This window comes from Hippopotamus amphibius, chromosome 17 (assembly GCF_030028045.1).
Source record: "Hippopotamus amphibius kiboko isolate mHipAmp2 chromosome 17, mHipAmp2.hap2, whole genome shotgun sequence".
Lineage (NCBI taxonomy): Eukaryota > Metazoa > Chordata > Mammalia > Artiodactyla > Hippopotamidae > Hippopotamus > Hippopotamus amphibius.
Window position 1 is genome coordinate 14436004 of NC_080202.1, and position 18692 is coordinate 14454695.

Below are 18692 nucleotides of genomic sequence, written 5' to 3' on the forward strand. Positions count from 1 at the left end.
CCCCGGAGGCGCCGGCGACACTCGGAGCTGGGCGCCTTAGGCCCGCCTCGTACCCTCCTGGGCCGTCTGGCTGCGCAGCTCCCGCCGCCGCCGCCCGCGCGGGCTCCCTACACCCGAGCGCGGGGCCGCGCGGCCGGAGAGGCGGGAGCGGCGGTGAGGGAGCGCGCAGGGGCGCCCCGGGCCGCAGCCAGCCTCCCGCCGCCCGGCCCTCCGCAGCCTCGCCTGTCCGGGGTCAGGGCGGCGCCTGGGACCGAGGAGGAAAAGGTGGGGGAAAGGCGGTGTGGCGCGGCGGCGGCGTTGTCCTCCGCTGGGATTTATTGAGCGCCTTGAACGAACGTGTCCCAAATCACGGAGCTGCTTAATCCAAAACTGGGGATAAAACTGGTGGTTTTTTGTTGTTTGTTTGTTTGGTTGGTTGGTTTTGAGACCCTTTAAAGCGTTCTCTCCATCGCTCACTAGAGCTTTTCGGGGGAGCAGTAGGCAAGGGTGACAGCTCCAAGTGGCTCTGCTTAGAGGCCCCTGTGACTTCAAAGCTGAGGATACTCCCGTGAGACTCCGTGTGACTGAGTCAAACCATGAGTGGCAGGGGCCTTAGACACCGGGGCATGTGAGCGGACCCTCCACGGCCCTTCCTCTTTGTGGCCTCAACAGTGGGGTGGGAAGCGTGGAGGGCTGCGCCTCGCCTCCTCTTCAGGCCTGGCTGCACCACTTTTCTAGGGTCTTCAGTGAGGTCCCACTGTCTGCAGAGAGAGGGCCTGATACACTGTCTCGTGCTGGCCACAAGGGGGGACCTTGTCGGTGATTCACGTTTTCTTCCTTTCAGGGATAAGGAAATTGATCCTGTAAGAGACTAAGTGACTTGGCAGCTGGAAATTCTTCCTGGCCGCAATGCCCTTTGGGGACTGGAGCGAAACTCAGCGACCCCTTCTCTCCAAATCCCTGCCACTGGCCACTCACCTGAAGCATCTGAACAGGCCATCCCTCTCCCACCTTTCAGTCCGTTTCAGCCTATCCCTCAAGGCTGGATATTGGGAAGATACCAGGAAGATATTTCTTAACCACAAATGAGATAGTGTCATGCTTCTGTTCAAAACCCTCCAGTGGCTCCTCACACCACCAGGATGCAGTCCAGACTCCAATGACAAAGGAGGTCCTTCCACATTTGGTCTCTGCCCACCTCTCTGCCTTTCTCCTAGGCTTTAGCCTTACCAACTCCCTGGTGCCTGGGGGACTCCAACCCTCCTTTAAGACCCAGCTCCACCTCTGAGAAAACTTTTTTGACTCCTCTCCCTCCTCCTTGTGTCATACTCCATCTTGCACGTGTCTTTATCTTTGTCCTTGTTCTACTTTATGGCAATTATTAGTGACATCTTTTGTTTCCCTTTGTTTCATAGCTGCCCTCAAGGTCAGGGATTGTAGCTTTTGCACTTTTGTGTTCTTGCTGCTTCTTGCAGAGTGTGATTGAGAGAGAGCTGATAATTGTTGAGTGAAATGAATGAATGAATGAATGAATGTATGGGCAGGCAGATGACCGAATCCTCACCTTGCAGTTCCTGCTCGGCTGCTCCAGTTGTGAATCACTCCCGGCTGGGAGCAGATGTGCTTCCCACAGACACTTCTCAACTCTGGAATTTCCTTCCTTAACAAAGTCTGTGTTTACTCACTTTCCCAATATCCCTTCTTTCTTTTTCTTTCCCTTTTCTTCCTTCCTTCCTTTCTTTTCTCTTTCTTTCTTTCTTTCTTTCTTTCTTTCTTTCTTTCTTTCTTTCTTTCTTTCTTTCTTTCTTTCTTTTCTTTCTTTCTTTCTTTTTCCTTTCTTTTTCTTTCTTTCTTTCTTTCTTTCTTTCTTTCTTTCTTTCTTTCTTTCTTTCTTTCTTTTTCTTTCTCTTTCTTTATTTCTTTCTGTTTTCTTTCTTTGCCTCTCTCTTTCTCTTTCTCTCTCTCTCTTTCTTCTTTCTTCCTTTCTAAATTTGGTGTGCCACTGGTATGACTCATCACTGTGTTTGTCTTTGGGCCTGATTGCTATGCAGAAATGGATGTTTTATTTTATTTTTTTATTTTATTTTTTTTTGAGAAACGTTGTGTTTAATGGTAAAGCTGAGCACATTCCAGCACCGGGCATGGCCTGGAGTCAAAGCAGCAGGGGTGGGTAGGTGACCTCCATGGAGCCTCACATGGCAAAGAGGATGAGGAAGGCGACCATCAAACAGAAGAGCCCCATAGCCTCAGACAGGGCAAAGCCCAGAATGGCATAGGAGAAGAGCTGCTGCTTGAGAGACGGGTTCCTGGCATAGCCAATGATCAAGCTGCCAAACACTGTTCCAATGCCGGCCCCTGAACCAGCCACACCAACTGTGGCGGCCCCAGCGCCAATAAACTTGGCCGCTGTGTCAGTGTCCCGGGAGACAACACTGGTCTGGAATTGCCACCTGGCTACCTGGAGTGGGACACTGCTGTAGGAAGGCTGTTCAGACGGGATCTCTGACCTACTCAGGAAGGAGGCAGACACAGGCCTTATCAGACCCCTGGTACAAGAGCGAATCAGAGCAGGAGGAATGAGTAGTGCCCCGGTGGTCTGCATTTTTTCAGTCTGCACTCCCACTGCCCTGCTGCCCCGGCTCGGACCACAGCGCTCGCCCGGCTCGAGGTGACTCGATATGTTTTAAAATACATCAGTTGAAGGTCTTCCCTGGTGGCGCAGTGGTTAAGAATCCACCTGCCAGTGCAGCAAACACAGGTTTGATCCCTGCTCCAGGAAGATCCCACATGCCACAGAGCAACTAAGCCCGTGCACCACAACTACTGAAGCCCATGCGCCTAGAGCCTGTGCTCCACAACAAGAGAAACCACCACAATGAGAAGCCCGTGCACCACAACAAAGAGTAGCCCCTGCTTGCCAGAACTAGAGAAAGCCCATGTGCAGCAACAAACATCCAACGCAACCAAAAATAAAAAAATAATAAATAAAATTTAAAACAATAAAATAAAATACATTAGTTGAGTGTTCTGCAGTTTGTGTGCTTTCTCAATCCTTCACCTAGTCCCTCAAGCTGCTTTCTCTCCCACCTTTGCTTCATATTTTGAAGAGACTGTCCCTACCTCCCTAGGAGGCTGCCATCATCTTTGTCCCCTGGGGGGGACTGAGGCGCTTCCAAAGCCTGCAGCCAGCCAGTGCAGGGGTATTCCATCAAGCAGAGTCCACAAGCATCTTGGCCTCTGTTAAGATTTCAGAATGGCGGAGAAATGCAGCACAGCAGAGATGGATAACCCCAGTCAACAGTGTATTGATTGGAAGATGTTTCCATATGTATATTTAAATGCACAAAGGAAAAAAAAAAAAACCCTACAAGTTACTATAAGCATCCACTTCTGAATCTGTAATTTCCCTAGGAGGATAGTTTCAACTCTGTCCTTTAATTAAAGCAGCAGTATGATTCCCTTTTGGTCCAAGGAAGTTGTTACCAATACCACTAATTTTTTCCACGAGGACCAATATAGCCAGAAATGCCAGCATTCATCTTCTGTAAACAGATCCCAGGAGCAACTGTCATTGTCTCTCGGTGGTGGATAGTTCAGCTTTATTACTTGGCTTTGGGTCATCATGAGGGCAGGGGTAGAGTGGCTGACATTTATTGAGTCCACACTTCTAGTGGCCATACATCTTAATCTCATCTAATTTCACACAACAACCCTGTAAAGAAGGTATTATTGTCAAGATAGTGAGAGAGAGAGAAATGGAAGATCAAAGAGGTTAGAGGTCACACGGCAAATTTTCTGGATTCTAAAGCTCAGTAGCTTTGTAAGGGCTTGGCCCAGGTGCACCTGGTCATTAGCATGTATTCATTCAATAAATATTTGTTGAGCACCTATTAAGCTCCAGAGCCTGGCGACTAAAGTTTAAACCTTGTAACCCAGCATATCAGACTCTTCACAATGGAGCCTCTGACCCCAGCCCACTTGTCCAACCCCATTTCTTGAATTTCTACTGCTTGCTGCACCCATGTAGGCCCCCAATTTGAGTCACCCTTAGGGAAGATGCCTTTTCTGTTCTGTGCCACCTCCCTTCGGCCCTTCTTGGATTTCTGCGGCAGCTGCAGTGGACAGTTCGCATGGGCTGCTGAGGTCTCACCTCAAACACCCACCCCTACTACTCTCCACTCTTCTGCCCTAGGGTTTTCCTCAAGCATCCCAGAGGAAAGCTTCTATGCGGGGAAGTTATCCCTGGGGCATCCCATGGCCCGTGGAAATGGGAGCTGCTGAATAAATGCTGCAGGCTCCCATCTTTGGAGGGCCTGTCCGAGGCATACTCTGCGTTATGGTTGCTCAGCGGTCTCCAGGAGGAATGAGCCCCCATATTCACAGTGGTAACCTATCCATCATGAGCTCTCTATTGGCTTTCCCTTCTTGTCTGTCTCCCTCTCCCTCACTCCCACTTCCAGGAATAATCTTCCGACTAAAATACTTGTACCGGGTCCTTGTATCAGTCCCTGCTTTGCCCCTCTGGTCCCCACACTGAGATACCCTCTAGCCTCCTCACGCCCTCTCTGATAATAGCCACGCAAAGTGTTTCACACTCCCGGTTACTCCTCCATCTCTCTTGTCTTCCTCTGCCATATTGCTTCCTCCCGTATGAAAGGATGAGATCCCTTTTCACCTGTCCAAGCCCAGCTCACCTGTGACATTCTCTCTGAAGCCTTCCCTTCCCCGGGTCCAGTTAGGCATGCTTGTCTACAGAGGTTTAACTTAGTCACCCCACATCATAATTAGTTCCATGGCTCCTTGAGGAAATCCTGGCTCCGGCCAGCTGGTACCTCCTATTTCTCCAACTGCCACAGCCCCTGACACAGTGCCAGAGTCAGTGCCTAGTACATGTCTGTTGAGTGAATGAATGAATGAATGAGTGAGTGGACTCTTTAGACCTTCAGCTCACGCCATCTTAAAGTAGGACCACCCTTACCCCAAGGACAAGTGGGAAGACACCTATGAGGTCATGCTGCCAGGAGCTCTGCTTTTTGCAAAATTCCTTTAGATTAACAAGCAGCATCTATGGAAATATAAAATGTGACGATCAGTCATTCACACTTCAGTGTGAACTGCTTCTGCCTTGTTTTTTCCAGGATTATCTGAGGTTCCTATGAGAGGGCTGGGAGTTTGGACTAGGAAGGAGAATGGAAGCAGAGAGAGTGCAGGCGGAAGGAGGGTAACCTGGGGAGGACTGGCTAGCATGAGACCTGCATCTTTGAGTGCTAAAGGTGTGAACACAGAAAAAAGGCCTCTCTTTTCAGGAACCCTCTCTATCATGCTTGCTTCCTCTAATGCAGGACTTCTCCAGACTAGAAATTAGAATAACCTGGGAGAGCTATTAAGACTATCCAGTCTTGGAATTCCTTCAATGCCAATTCATTTAGAATCTCAGGAATGGGACCCCACATCGGTATTTTATTTTTTTACCTTTATTGAGGCATAATACAATATATTCATTTGTTTTAAGTATGCAGTTTGATGAATTTTGGTAATTGCAAACCGTCGTGTGTGTAATCTCTACAGTAAACAAGATACAGAATAGCTCCATCACCCTCAAGAGTTCCCTCCTGCTCTTTTCCTGACTTCCAGTCCCAAGTAACCATAGTTTTCTATAATTTGTCACTATCGTTTTCCCTTTTCTAGATGTTTATATGAATGAATGTATCTTTGGTGTTTGAGTGCTGGAATTCAGCATCCTGTTTTTGAATTTCATCTACGTTATATCTATTTATATTTCCTTCCTCCCTCCTCCTCCCTCCAGGGTCAAGAATAGGCATTTTAATATACTTCATCATATTCAACCCTCATCACAGTGCTGAGACAGAATTATTATCACCACCCTGCAAATAAAGTATGGTTTGATGACATTGAGAGAGTTGGTATAAATTACATAATTCCTCCCTTTTTATTGTTGAGTAGTAGTCCATACTATGAATATGCCCCTATTTGTTTATCCATTCTCCAGTTGACAGACATTTGGTTGTCTTTTTGTGGACATAGTTTTCATTTCTGCTAAAAAACAATACATAGGAATGGAATTGTTGGGTTGATGACAACTATGTGTTTCACTTTATAAGATACTGCTGTATAATGTTTTCCAAAGTGGCAGTACCGTTTTCCAGTACCATCAGCAATGTATGAGAGTTGCATTGCTCTACATTCTTGCCAACATTTAGTGTTGTCAGTCTTTTCATTTTAGCCATTTAGAGGGTGTGTAATAGTATCTCAGCATGGTCTGTTTATTTATTTACTTTTTTTTTTTTTTTGATGTGGACCATTTTTAAAGTCTTTATTGAATTTGTTATAATATTGTTTCTGTTTTATGTTTTTCGTTTTTTGGCCACAAGGCATGTGGGATCTTAGCTCCGTGACCAGGAATCAAACCTGCACGCCCTGCATTTGGAGGCAAAGTCTTAATCACCGGACCGCCAGGGAAGTCCCCTCAGCATGGGTTTAATTTGCGTTTCCCTGATGATTGGTGATGTATAGCATCTTTTCATGTGCTTTATGGCCATTTGTATATCTTCGTTGTGAAGAATCTGTACAAATCTTTTGTTAATTTTTTTAGTGGATGTTTGTCTTATAATTGAGTTGTAATAGTTCTTATATTCTTCATTCAAGGCTTTTGTTAGATAGATGTTTTGCAAATAATTTTCTCCTAGTCTGTGGCTTCCCTTTTCATTTCCTTATCTGTAACCTTTGAACAGTGAACATTTTTATTTTGATGAAGTACAGTTATTAATTTTTTAATAGTTTGTACTTTTGTGTCCTGTTTAAGAAATCTTGCCTAAGCAATCCACAAAGATTTCTCCTATGTTTTTCTCCAGAAATTTAATAGTTTTAGGTCTCATGTTTCCGTCTCTAATCTACTTTTAGTTAATTTTAAGGTATGACATACGATAAGGGTAGAGGTTTTTTTTTTTCCATGTGGATATCCAGTTGTTGTAGCACCATTGAGTAAAAAGACTCTTTTCCCCATCAAATTATATGCCAATACTTTGGCAGTTTTGTAAAAAAAACCAATTGACCGTATAAGTTAATTCTAGACCTTATTCTATTCCATTGATGTATATGTCTGTCTTCATGGCAATACATTACTGTCTCAATTACTGTAGTTTTACAGTAGGTTTTAAATTCAATAGGGTAAGTCCTCCCACAGTCCTTTTAAAAAATTGTTTTGGCTATTTCTAGGTCCTTTGCCTTTTGATATACATTTTAAAATCAGCTTGTCCATTTTTCCAAAAAAGTCTCTTCAGGTTTTGATTGGGATTTCATTGAATGTGTAGATAAATTTGGAGAGAACTGCCATCTTAACCATATTAAGTCTCCCAAACTATGAACACAGTATATCTCCCTATTCATTAAGGTCTTCTTTAATTTCCCTTAGCAATATTTCAAATTTCAGTGTGTAGATTTGCACATCTTTTGCTCAGTTTCTAAGTATTTTATTTTTCTTCATGTTATTTTAAATGGAGTTGTTTTTAACTTCATTTTCTAATTGTTCATTGCTGGTATATAAAATTACAATTGGTTTTTGTACATTGATCCCGTATCCTGAGATCTCACTAAACTTATTCATTAGTTTTAGCAACTTTAGTGAAGATTCATTATGCATTTTTATATTTTTGTTTTGATTGTTTTATTGAGATACAATTCACATGCCATAAGTCTTGCCATTTTAAAGTGTACAATTCAGTGGAATTTTTTGTATGTATATTTTCTCACTTGTATAACTATCGCTATTTTTTATTTTCAGAATACTTTCATCACCCCAAAAGAAATCTTTGTATCTGACTTCTTTCACTAATAATGTGAAAGAAGTTCACATTATTAGTGAAAGGATAATGTTTTCTAGGTTCATCCATGTAGTAGCATGTATCAGTACTTCATTCCTTTGTGTAACTGAATAGTATTCCATTGTATAAATATACTACATTTTCTTTATCTACTCATTGGTTGATGGCCATTGGTTAGTTTCCACTCTGGGGACATTATAAATAATGCTGTTATGAATATTCATGTACCAGTTTTAGTGTAGACATATGTTTTCAATTCTCTCTGGTCTATACCTCGGAGTGACTCATACAGTAACTGTATGTTTCACTTATTGAGGAACTGCCAAACAGTTTCCCGAAGTGGCTGTCCCATTTTACATTCCAACCAGCAATGTATGAGGGTTCCAAAATTTTCTATATGTTCATCGATATTTATTTTCCACTTTTTTTTTTAATCATAGCCATCCTAGTGGATATGAAATGATATTTCATTGTGGCTTTGGTTTATTTACATTTCCCTAATGATTAAGGATATTGAATGTCTCTTCATGTGCTTACTGGTCATTTGTATATCTTCTTTGGAGAAACATCTATTCAAATCCTTTGCCCATTTTTTAGTTGGGTTCTCTTTTTTACTGTTGAGTTCTAAGAGTTTTTTTTTTCAAATATACTCTGGGGACTTCCTAGGTGGTGCAGTGGTTAAGAATCCGCCTGCCAATGCAGGGGACGTGGGTTCCATCCCTGCTCCAGGAAGATCCCATATGCCGTGGAGCAACTAAGCCCATGCGCCACAACTATTGAGCCTGTGCTCTAGAGCCGGTGAGCCACAACTGTTGAGCCCATGTGCCGCAACTACTGAAGCCACACGCCTAGAGCCCATGCTCTGCAACAAGAGAAGCCAAGGCAGTGAGGAACTGGCGCATCACAATGAGGAGTAGCCCCCACTCACTGCAACTAAAAGAAACCCCACGCACAGCAACAAAGACCCAACACAGCCAACACATAAATAAATAAATAAACAAACAAACTCTGGATACTAGACCTTTGTCAGATATCTGACTTGCAAATATTTAATCACATCCTGCACATTGTCTTTTCATTTCTTGATAGTGTTCTTTGATGCACAGAAATTTAAAATTTTGATGGAGTCCAGTTTATTTTTTCATCAGTTGCTTATGCTTTTGATATCATATTTAAGAAACCATTGCCTAACCCCAAATCATGAAGATTCACCCTGATGTTTTCTTCTAAGAATTTGATGGTTTTAGCTCTTATATTTAGGTCTTTGATCCATTTCAATACATGGTTTGAGATAGGGGTCCAACTTTATTCTTTTTTTCTCCCCAGCTTTATTGAGATATAATTGACACTTGACTTTAAGGTATTCAACATGATGATTTGATACACATACATATTGTGAAATGATCACCACAATAGGGTTAGTTAACACCTCCATCACCTCACATAATTACCATTTTTTCCCATAGTGAGAACACTTAAGATCTACTACTCTCTTAGCAACTTTCAAATATATAATACAGTATTGTTAACTATAGTCACCATGCTGTACATTAGATCCTCAGAACTTATTCATCTTATAATTGGAAATTTAATACCCTTTGAGCAACATCTCCCCATTTCTCTCAGGGGTTCCCCAGCCGCTGGCAACCACCATTCTACTCTGTTTCTATGAGCTCAGCTTTTTTAAAACCCACATATAAGTGAAATCATATAGTATTTGTCTTTATCTGGCTGACTTATGTCATTTAGCATAATACCCTGAAGGTCTATCCATGGCAGGATTTCCTTTTCCCCATGGCTAATAATATTCTGTTGTATATAGGATTCCATTGTATACACATCTTCTTTATCCTTTCATCTGTAGATGGACATTACGTTGTTTCCATATCTTGGCTACTGTGAATAATGCAGCAATGAAAATGGGAGTGCAGATAGCTCTTCAATATAGTGATTTCATTTCCTTTGGTTATATACCCAAAGCGGGACTGCTGGATCATATGGTAGTTCTATTTTTAATTTTTTGAGGAGCATCCATACTGTTTTCAATAGTGGTTGTACAAATTTACATTCCTAAATAGTGCCCTTCTCTCCACATCTTACAACACTTATTTTTTGTCTTTTTCATAATAGGCAGCCTAAGAGGTATGAGATAATATCTCATTGTGGTTTTGATTTGCATTTCTCTTATGCTTAGTGATGTTGAGCACCTTTTCATGTACCTATTGGCTGTTTGAATATCTTCTTTGGAAAAATGTCTGTTCAGGTCCTTTGCCCATTCTTTAATTGGGTTATTTGTTTGTTTGTTTGTTTTTCTATTGATTTGTAGGCATGCCTTATCTTTTTTGGATATTAACCCCTTATCAGATATGTGGCTTGCAAATATTTTCTCTGAGTTCATTTTGTTGATTCTTTTTTCCTGTGCAGCAGATTTTTAGGTTAATGTAGTCCTACTTATTTATATTTGGTTTTGATGCTTGTGCTTTTGGTGTCACATCCAAAAATTTGTTGCCAAGACCAATGTATAGGAGCTTTATCCCTATGTTTTTTCATAGGAAAAAACCAGGAAACATAGTTTTATAGTTTCAGGTCTTATTTTTAAGTTTTATTTTTATTTTTTAAGAACTTTTATTGAGATATAATTGACATACAATAAACTGCATATATTCAAAGTGTATAATTTGATATTTTTTTCTTCTTAGTAATGTATATACGGCGATTCCAATCTCCCAATTCATCCCACCCCAACCCTGCCCCGCTTTCCCCCCTTGGTGTCCATATGTTTGTTCTCTACATCTGTGTCTCTATTTCTGCCTTGCAAACAGGTTGATCTGTACCACTTTTCAATATTCCGTATATATGCATTCATAAGTTTTAAATCCATTTCATCCATTTAATTTTTGTGAGTGGTGTAAGATAGGATCCAATTTCAGTCTTCTGCATGTGAGGACCCAGTTTTCCCAACACCATTATTGAAGAGATTGTCCTTTCCCCATTGAGCACTCTTGGTTCCCTTTTCACATATTAGTTGACTGTATATACAAGGGTTTTGTTTCTGGGCTCTCAATTCTGTTTCATTAGTCCATGTGTCTCTTTTTATGCCTGCACCATAGTGTTTTGATTACTATAGCTTTTTAATATAGTTTGAAATCAGGAAGTGTAATGCCTCCAGTTTTGTTCCTCTTTCTCAAGATTGCTTTGGCTAACTGGGGTCAGTTGTGTCTCTATACACTAACAAAAAAATATTTGAGGAACTTCCCTGGTGGCGCAGTGGTTAAGAATCTGCCTGCCAATGCAGGGGACACGGGTTTGATCCCTAGACTGGGAAGATCCAACATGACATGGAGCAACTAAGCCTGTGTGCACAACTACTGAGCCTGCACTCTAGAGCCTGCTAGCCGCAACTGCTGAGCCCGAGTGCTGCAACTACTGAAGCCCACGCACCTAGAGCCTGTGCTCTGCAACAAGAGAAGCCACTGCACTGAGAAGCCTCTGCAACTAGAGGAAGCCCATGCGCAGCAACAATGACCCAACGTAGCCATAAATAAATAAATAAATAAATAAATAAATAAATAAATAAATAATTTTTAAAAATTAAAAAAATATTTGATTCTGTTTTACTCCATAGATCAGTTATATGGCATTCACTTGAAGGAAATTTCTGCCCAGCTAGTTGCATTATGTTCTCTTCCCCCAGCTTTATAACTAGAACAGCCAGACAGAAGAGATGCAGAGGGTAAGTGTGTTGAGAAACTGGAGCTGGTATATTGAATTAAGAATATGCAGATTATAACCTGCTGAATGAGGGGGCACAAGCCACCCATGTGGGGTCGGCAGGTAGCTCCCTCAACATTCCACTTTGGGGAAATGAAACCCACGGGGTCATTTTGATTGAAAGTGCACTTTCAATACATCCACACAAAGAAAGTAGTCACAAGGTTTATTACAGATCCCAGAAGAAGGTGGGTGGGGCACAATGAGCTAGGGGAAGGCAATCCTTCTTCCCAGGTCAGGAGCGAGCAGGAGACAGAGAGCAGGGTATCAGGCACCTATTACTTACAGGTGGTTAGGGCAGAGGTCGCTAACTTCTCACAGGCTCAACTCTACATGATTTTTTTTAAGGTGCCCCTGGAAAAGCAAAGTGGGAACTTGGGGTGGGAATCCTAAGCTCGGGTCTTTATCTAAATATTCAGACTCTGGGTGTGTGCAAGGTTGTCATACTGTAAAATGCTTAGGCAGCAACTCAGAATAGCTGTTTTCTCATCACACAAGGTATAGAAAAAAGGCAAGGAGCTTCTATGCCCTCTCTGAGCGCCTCACTGTCCCCAAATTTCCATGTGTTCACCAACCCGGAAGCTCCCCAACTTCACCTTTTTTGTAAGTGGATGTCTAGCTCTTCCAACACCATTTGTTGAAGAGAATATTCTTTCCCCATTGAATGATACTGTCAACCTTGCTGAAAATCTTCAAAAATTGAACATCAAAATAGAACCATCATATGATCCTGCAATTCACCTGGGTATATAGCTAAAGAAAATGAAAAATCTAATTCAAAAAGATACATGCACCCCAATATTCATAGCATCATTATTTGCAATAGCCAAGATATGGAAGCAATCTACATGTCCACCAACAGACTGGTGGATGGGTAAGGAAGATGTGATATGTGTGTGTGTATTACACACACACAATGGGATATTACTCAGCCATAAAAAAATGAAAAATTTTCACTTGCGACAACATGGATGGGTGTGGAGAGTGTTATGCTTAGTGAAATAAGTCAGACAGAAAGAGACAATTACTGTATGATTTCACTTATATGTGGAATCTAAAATATAAAACAAATAAGAGAATATAACAAAACATAAACAGACTCAAAGATACAGAAAACAAACTAGTGGTTGCCAGTAAGGAGAGGGGGTGGAAGAAGGGGCAAAATAGGTGAAGGGGATAAAGAGGTACAAACTAGTAGGTATAAAATTAAAAAGTTACAAGGATGCAATGTACAGCACAGGGAATATAACCAATATTTTATAATAACTTAATATGGAGTATAATCTATAAAAATATCAAATCACTATGTTGTACACCTTAAACTAATACAATATTTTAAGTCAACTATACTTCAAGAGAAATAGAAAATCAACTGACCATAAATGTATGGGTTTATTTCTGGACTCACAATTCTATTCTATTTATCTATACTATTTATCTTTATGGTATTACCACACTGTTTTGATTACTGTAACTTTGTAGTAAGTTTTGTAATCAAAAAGTGTGAGTCCTCCAACTTTTTTCTTCTTTTTCGAGATTGTTTTGTCTATTCTGGGCCTTTTGCATATTCATATGAATTTTAGGATCAGCTTGTCAATTTCTGCAAAAGAAAACCAGAGGAGATTTTTGACAGGGATTGCACTGAATCTGTAGATCAATTGGGGGAGTATTACCATCCTATCAATATTAAGTCTTCCAATCCATGACCATGGGATATCTTTCCGTTTGTTTAGGTCTTAATTTCTTTCAATGATGTTTTATAGTTTTTAATGTACAAGTCTTGCATTTCTTTGGTTAAATTTTTCTTAACTATTTTATTATATTTAAAAATTTTAATAAAAACATATAATATAAAATTACCCTCTTTACCATTTTTAAGTGTATAGTTCAATAAAGTTAACTATATTCACATTGCTGTATAACAGATCTCTAGAACTTTTTATCTTGCAAAATTGAAACTCTAGATCCACAGAACAACAATTCTTCATTTCCCCTTCCCCTGCCCCTTGCAACCACCATTCTATTTTCAGTTCCCATAATTTTGACTACTCTAGATATCTCATATAAGGGGAACCATACAGTATTTTCCCTTTTGTGATCAATTTATTTCATTCAACATAATGTCTTCAAGGTTTATCCATGTTGTAGCCTGTGACAGGATTTCCTAGTTTTTAAGGCTGAATAATATTCCATTGCATGTATATACCACATTTTCTTTACTCATTCATCTGTCAATGGACATTTGGGCTGCTTTTTCCTCTTGGTTATTATAAACAATGCTTCAGTGAACGTGGGTGTGCAAATATCTCTTTGAGACCATGCTTTCAATTCTTTTCAATATATACTTAGGAGTGGAATTGCTGGATCATATAATACCTCTATTTTTAGTTTTGTGAGGAACATCTATACTGCTTTACATAGTGGCTGCACCATTTTACATTCCCACCAGCAGTGCAGAAATATTTCAATTTCACCAGCATCTTCACCAGCAATTGTTATTTGTTTTTGTTTTGTTTTGTTTTGTTTTTATAGTGGTCACCCTAATGGGTGTAAGATAATATTTCAATGACATTTTGATTTGCATTTCTCTAATGATTAGTGATGTTGAGAATCTTTTCATATGCTCGTTGGCCATTTGTTTATAAACAAATGGTTTATCTTCAGGTCCTTCATCCACTTTTTCATTGGGCTATTTTTGTTGTTATTGTTGAGTTGTAGGAGTTCTTCATATATTCTGGATATTAGGTCTTTATCAGATATATGATTTGCAATTATTTTCTCCCATTCCATGTTACTTTTTACTCTGTTGACTATTTCTTTTGATGCACAAAAGTTTTAAATTTGATGTAGTCCCATCTATTTTTCCTTTTGCTGCCTATGTTTTTGGTGCCATACCCAAGAAATCATTGCCAGGTCCAACGTCATGAAGATTTCATGACATTTCATGTTTTCTTCTAGGAGTTTTGTAGTTTTATGTCTTACATTTAGGTCTGGTTTTTGCTTGGGGTTTTTTTTGTGTGTTTTTTCTTAGTTAATTTTTGCATATGGTATAAGGTATGAGTCCAACTTCATTTTTTTTGCATATGGATATCCAATGTTCCCAGCACTATTTGTTGAAGAGATTGTTCTTTCCCCCATTGTGTGGTCTTGGAACCCTTGTCAAAGATCATTTGACTGTAATGTGAAGGTTTATTTCTGGGCTCTCTATTCTGTTCCATTGGACTATGTGTCTGTCTTTGTGCCAGCACCACAGTTTTTATTACTGTGGCTTCGTAAATGCTTTGTTTTACAATAAGAGAATTTGCAGTCTTCCCAATGAACCAAAAATTGGTATCAAAAAAATTAATCTCAAATAGGTCTTGGAGATCTTTCTATGACAATACACGTTGTGTCATTTTTTTTTTTTCCTGACACCAGTACAATTCTCTGACAAGAGCAATTTAATTCAATTCTGACACCAACTTCCTAAAGTAAGTCAGATCCCACAGGCTAAGGGCTCAGTCCTATAAGACTGCCCCTACTTCAGATGCCAGCCACAAATGGGGTGCGCAGGCTACCCACACTTCTGGCCAGCATACTACAAATTTGGGGGTTCCCATACCCCACCCCCAGGTTTGATAATTTGCTAGAACGACCCATAGAACTCAAGAAAATATTATAGGTACTACTACCGTTTGTTATAAAGGATACAAATGAATAGCCAGATGAAGATGTACAAAGGGAGAGGTCTGGAAGGTCCTTAGTGTAGCAGTGTCTATCTCCATGGGGTTGGGGTTCACCACCCTCCCAGGATATGGATGTGTTCACCAGCTCAGAAGCTCTCTGAATTGTGCTGTTTAGAGGTTTTTATAGAAGTTTCATTATGTAGGCATGATTGTTTAAATCATTGGCCATTGGTGATTGAACTCAACTTCCAGGCCTTCTCTCCTCCCTAGAGCAGGAGGGGAGGCACAGACAGTTCTAAGTCTCTAATTTTGTGGTTGGTTTTTCTGTCCACAAGTCCCCATCCTGAAGATATCTAGCCCCCTATCACAAGTCACCTTATTAACTTACAATAGACAGTAAATTTCAAGGGTTTAGGAGCTCTGAGCCAGGAACTAGGGACAAAGACTAAATATTTATAATATTTTTTATTTAACCACTGGTGTGGATCTTTCTCATTATTTTTAATAGTTTCATGGCAGCCCATTGTAGAGATGTACCACAATTTATTTAAACATCTCCTATTGACAGAAATTGCAGGTGTTGGCCTACTCCTGCTATTGCTAACAGTGGTATATGGAAATACCCACTATTTTTTAAAATGAAATCTCCACTACTGATAGATGTTGTCATTATTTGCAGTTTTCTTGCAAACACTAACAATGTTACAGGAAACATCCTTGTTGAGCATTTCTTTAGATTACATTCTCAAAAGTGGAATTCCTGGGTCAGAGTGTATGTACCCTTGACATTTGGATAGACACTGCTAAATTGCCCTTAAAAATCCTGTACCAGTTTGTACTCACGTGACTAGTGTATGAAAGAGACCATTTCTCTAGACCCTTACCAAAACTGGATGTTTCAACTTTTTTTTTTTGGCCGAATTGCGAAGTATGTGGGATCTTAGTTCCCCGACCAGGGACCGAACCCATGCCTCCTGCAGTAGAAGCAGGGAGTCTTAACAACTGAACCCCTGCAGAAGTCCCTGGATGTTTCAACTTTTAAAAAATGTTGTGGGACTTCCTTGGTAACGCAGTGGTTAAGAATCCGCCTGTCAATGTACGGAACATGGGTTCGATCCCCAGTCTGGGAAGATCCCATATGCCGTGGAGCAACTAAGCCCGTGCACCACAACTACTGGGCCTGCATGCCGCAACTACTGAGCCCGTGTGCCGCAACACTGAAGCCCGTGCGCCTAGAGCCTGTGCTCCGCAACAGGAGAAGCCATCGCAATGAGAAGCCCCGACTCGCTGCAACTAGAGAAAGCCCATGTGTAGCAACGAAGACCCAACACAGCCAAAAAAAAAAAAGAAGAAGAAAAGAAAAAGGAAAAAAAATGTTGTTGTGGAAAATTTCATATATTGTACAAAAGAAAGGGGATGATTACAAAGATTTCTCATGTGCCTGTCACCCAGCTTGAACTCATGGCCAATCTTGTTTCATCAAAACTCACATCTTCTTCTCTACCTCCACTGGAGTAGAGGAAATCCCAGACATAAAACGTTTCATCTGTAGATAATTCAGTATGCTTTTTTAATACAGGAATTTTAAAAAACATAACCACAATCCCCTGATGACAACTCAATAAATTAACAATAGTTCCTTAACAAGCTAAATGCCCATCGACAGATGAATGGATAAAGAAGATGTGGTACCTACACACAATGGAATCCTGCTCAGCCGTGAAAAAGAATGAAATAATGCCATTTATAGCAACATGGATGGACCTAGAGAGGATCATACCAAGCGAAGTAAGTCAGGAAGAGAAAGACAAATACCATGTGATATCACTTCTATGTGGAATCTAAAATTTGACACAAATGAACCTATCTATGAAACAGACAGACTCACAGACATAGAGAACAGACTTGTGGTTGCCAAGAGGGAGAGAAGGTGGGGAAGGGATGGATTGGGAGTTTGGGATTGACAGATGCAGGCTACCGTATATAGAATGGATAAACAAAGTCCTACTGTATAGCACAGGGAATATATTCAATATCCTGTGATAAACCATAATGGAAAAGAATATGAATAAAGAATATATATGCATGTATAACTGAATCACTCTGCTGTACAGCAGAAATTAACACAATGTTGTAAATCAACTATACTGCAATAAAATAAAAAAATAGTTCCTTAATATCAACAAATATCAGTCTTCAATTTCCCTATTGTCTCATAATTTTATTGGTAGTTTGTTTGAATTAGGATTCAGAACATTCCATAGATTACATTCTATAAGTCTCTTTTAACGTACAGGTTCTCCGTCCATGTCCCCTCAACCCCCACTTTCTTGTTTGATAAGATCTTTCAGGCTTATCTTATATATTTCCTGTCCTAGACATAAAATCAGCTATTTCTCCAAAGAGCTCTTGTTCTTTTTAGTGGGAAATGGCATTTGGAGACCTGAGTCAGGGTATTAGAGGTGCTTCTTGCTATTGGATTGGTCATTATTTACAGGTCTTTTCAGGGGAAAAAGCTGGGAAATATATATATTTAAACTATGTCATGAGTTTATAGTGAGTTTTGCAATGAATATTCAGGATGACAGAATTTTCAGTTACTCTCAAGATTTCACTTTCTCCTTTTTCTTTTTCCACCTCAAAAAAGAGCCCCTGTTCTCAATAATATAATTTGATTACTCATACAACAGCCTCAAGGGATTTGTCATTACTTTGCATGTCATCTGTCCTCAGGGACCCTGCCAATCCTCTCTGTGTCATTCTAAATTTAGTATATGTGCTGCCGAAGTGAGAACAAACTTTATAATCTTCACCAAACTGAAAGGTGAAAAATTGTATCTCATTCTAGTTTTATTCTGCATTTCTCTGATGATTAATAAGGCTGGGGGGGGGTGTTTTTTCACCACTAGCAAGTCCCTGGTTTAAGTATCTTCCCCCAAATTGTTGGTATTCTCCACACAGCATTTCCCGAACTTCAGTCATCTGCTTCGTGTTTTTTTCCCCAATTAACAAATCACCCATGCTCTTATTGACTGAATACATTTTTAGTTACTGAGCCCCCTCCGAAGCAGTCATATACAAACATAATAAACATGAATAGATGTGGTGTCTACTTACATACTTCCCTAGTGCACATTAACATAAATACACTCCTCTTAATATTTAAAAAGTGGGTACCACCAGAAATCATCTCATGTACAACCCACCTGTGAGCACCATACTCTGAGACTCACTACTCTACAGGCTTTGGCATTTTGTGACAAAAACAGGAGAGACGTTGGTCATTGCCCCGTGCCCACCTATCTTTCATGAGAAAGACCACGTTTGCAAAAAGCCAGAGCAAATGCCCTCCCTCAATGGGTGCTGGCGGCAGCTGCACAACAGCAATAATGTGATTTACCATTTGATGTGAAAAAGAGGACCTGGGACTTGATTT

The 18692-nt window shown here is 40.5% G+C and overlaps 1 protein-coding gene and 1 non-coding gene across 2 annotated transcripts; both read right to left on the reverse strand.

The window, feature by feature from the left end:
- Window positions 1-2077: 2077 nt before the first annotated feature.
- Window positions 2078-2670, reverse strand: LOC130840378 (ATP synthase F(0) complex subunit C1, mitochondrial-like). Its single transcript, XM_057715829.1, has one exon. The coding sequence runs from the start codon at window positions 2579-2581 to the stop codon at window positions 2171-2173; it is 411 nt and encodes a 136-aa protein (XP_057571812.1). The 5' UTR covers window positions 2582-2670; the 3' UTR covers window positions 2078-2170.
- A 15274-nt stretch (window positions 2671-17944) lies between these two features.
- LOC130841080 (U6 spliceosomal RNA) lies at window positions 17945-18051 on the reverse strand. Its single transcript, XR_009050123.1, has one exon. It is a non-coding gene; the product is annotated as a U6 spliceosomal RNA (small nuclear RNA).
- Window positions 18052-18692: the final 641 nt, after the last annotated feature.

Excerpts from the sequence above, each read along its gene's own strand:
- LOC130840378 (XM_057715829.1), bottom strand. The coding sequence starts at position 2,581 with ATGCAGACCACCGGGGCACTACTCATTCCTCCTGCTCTGATTCGCTCT.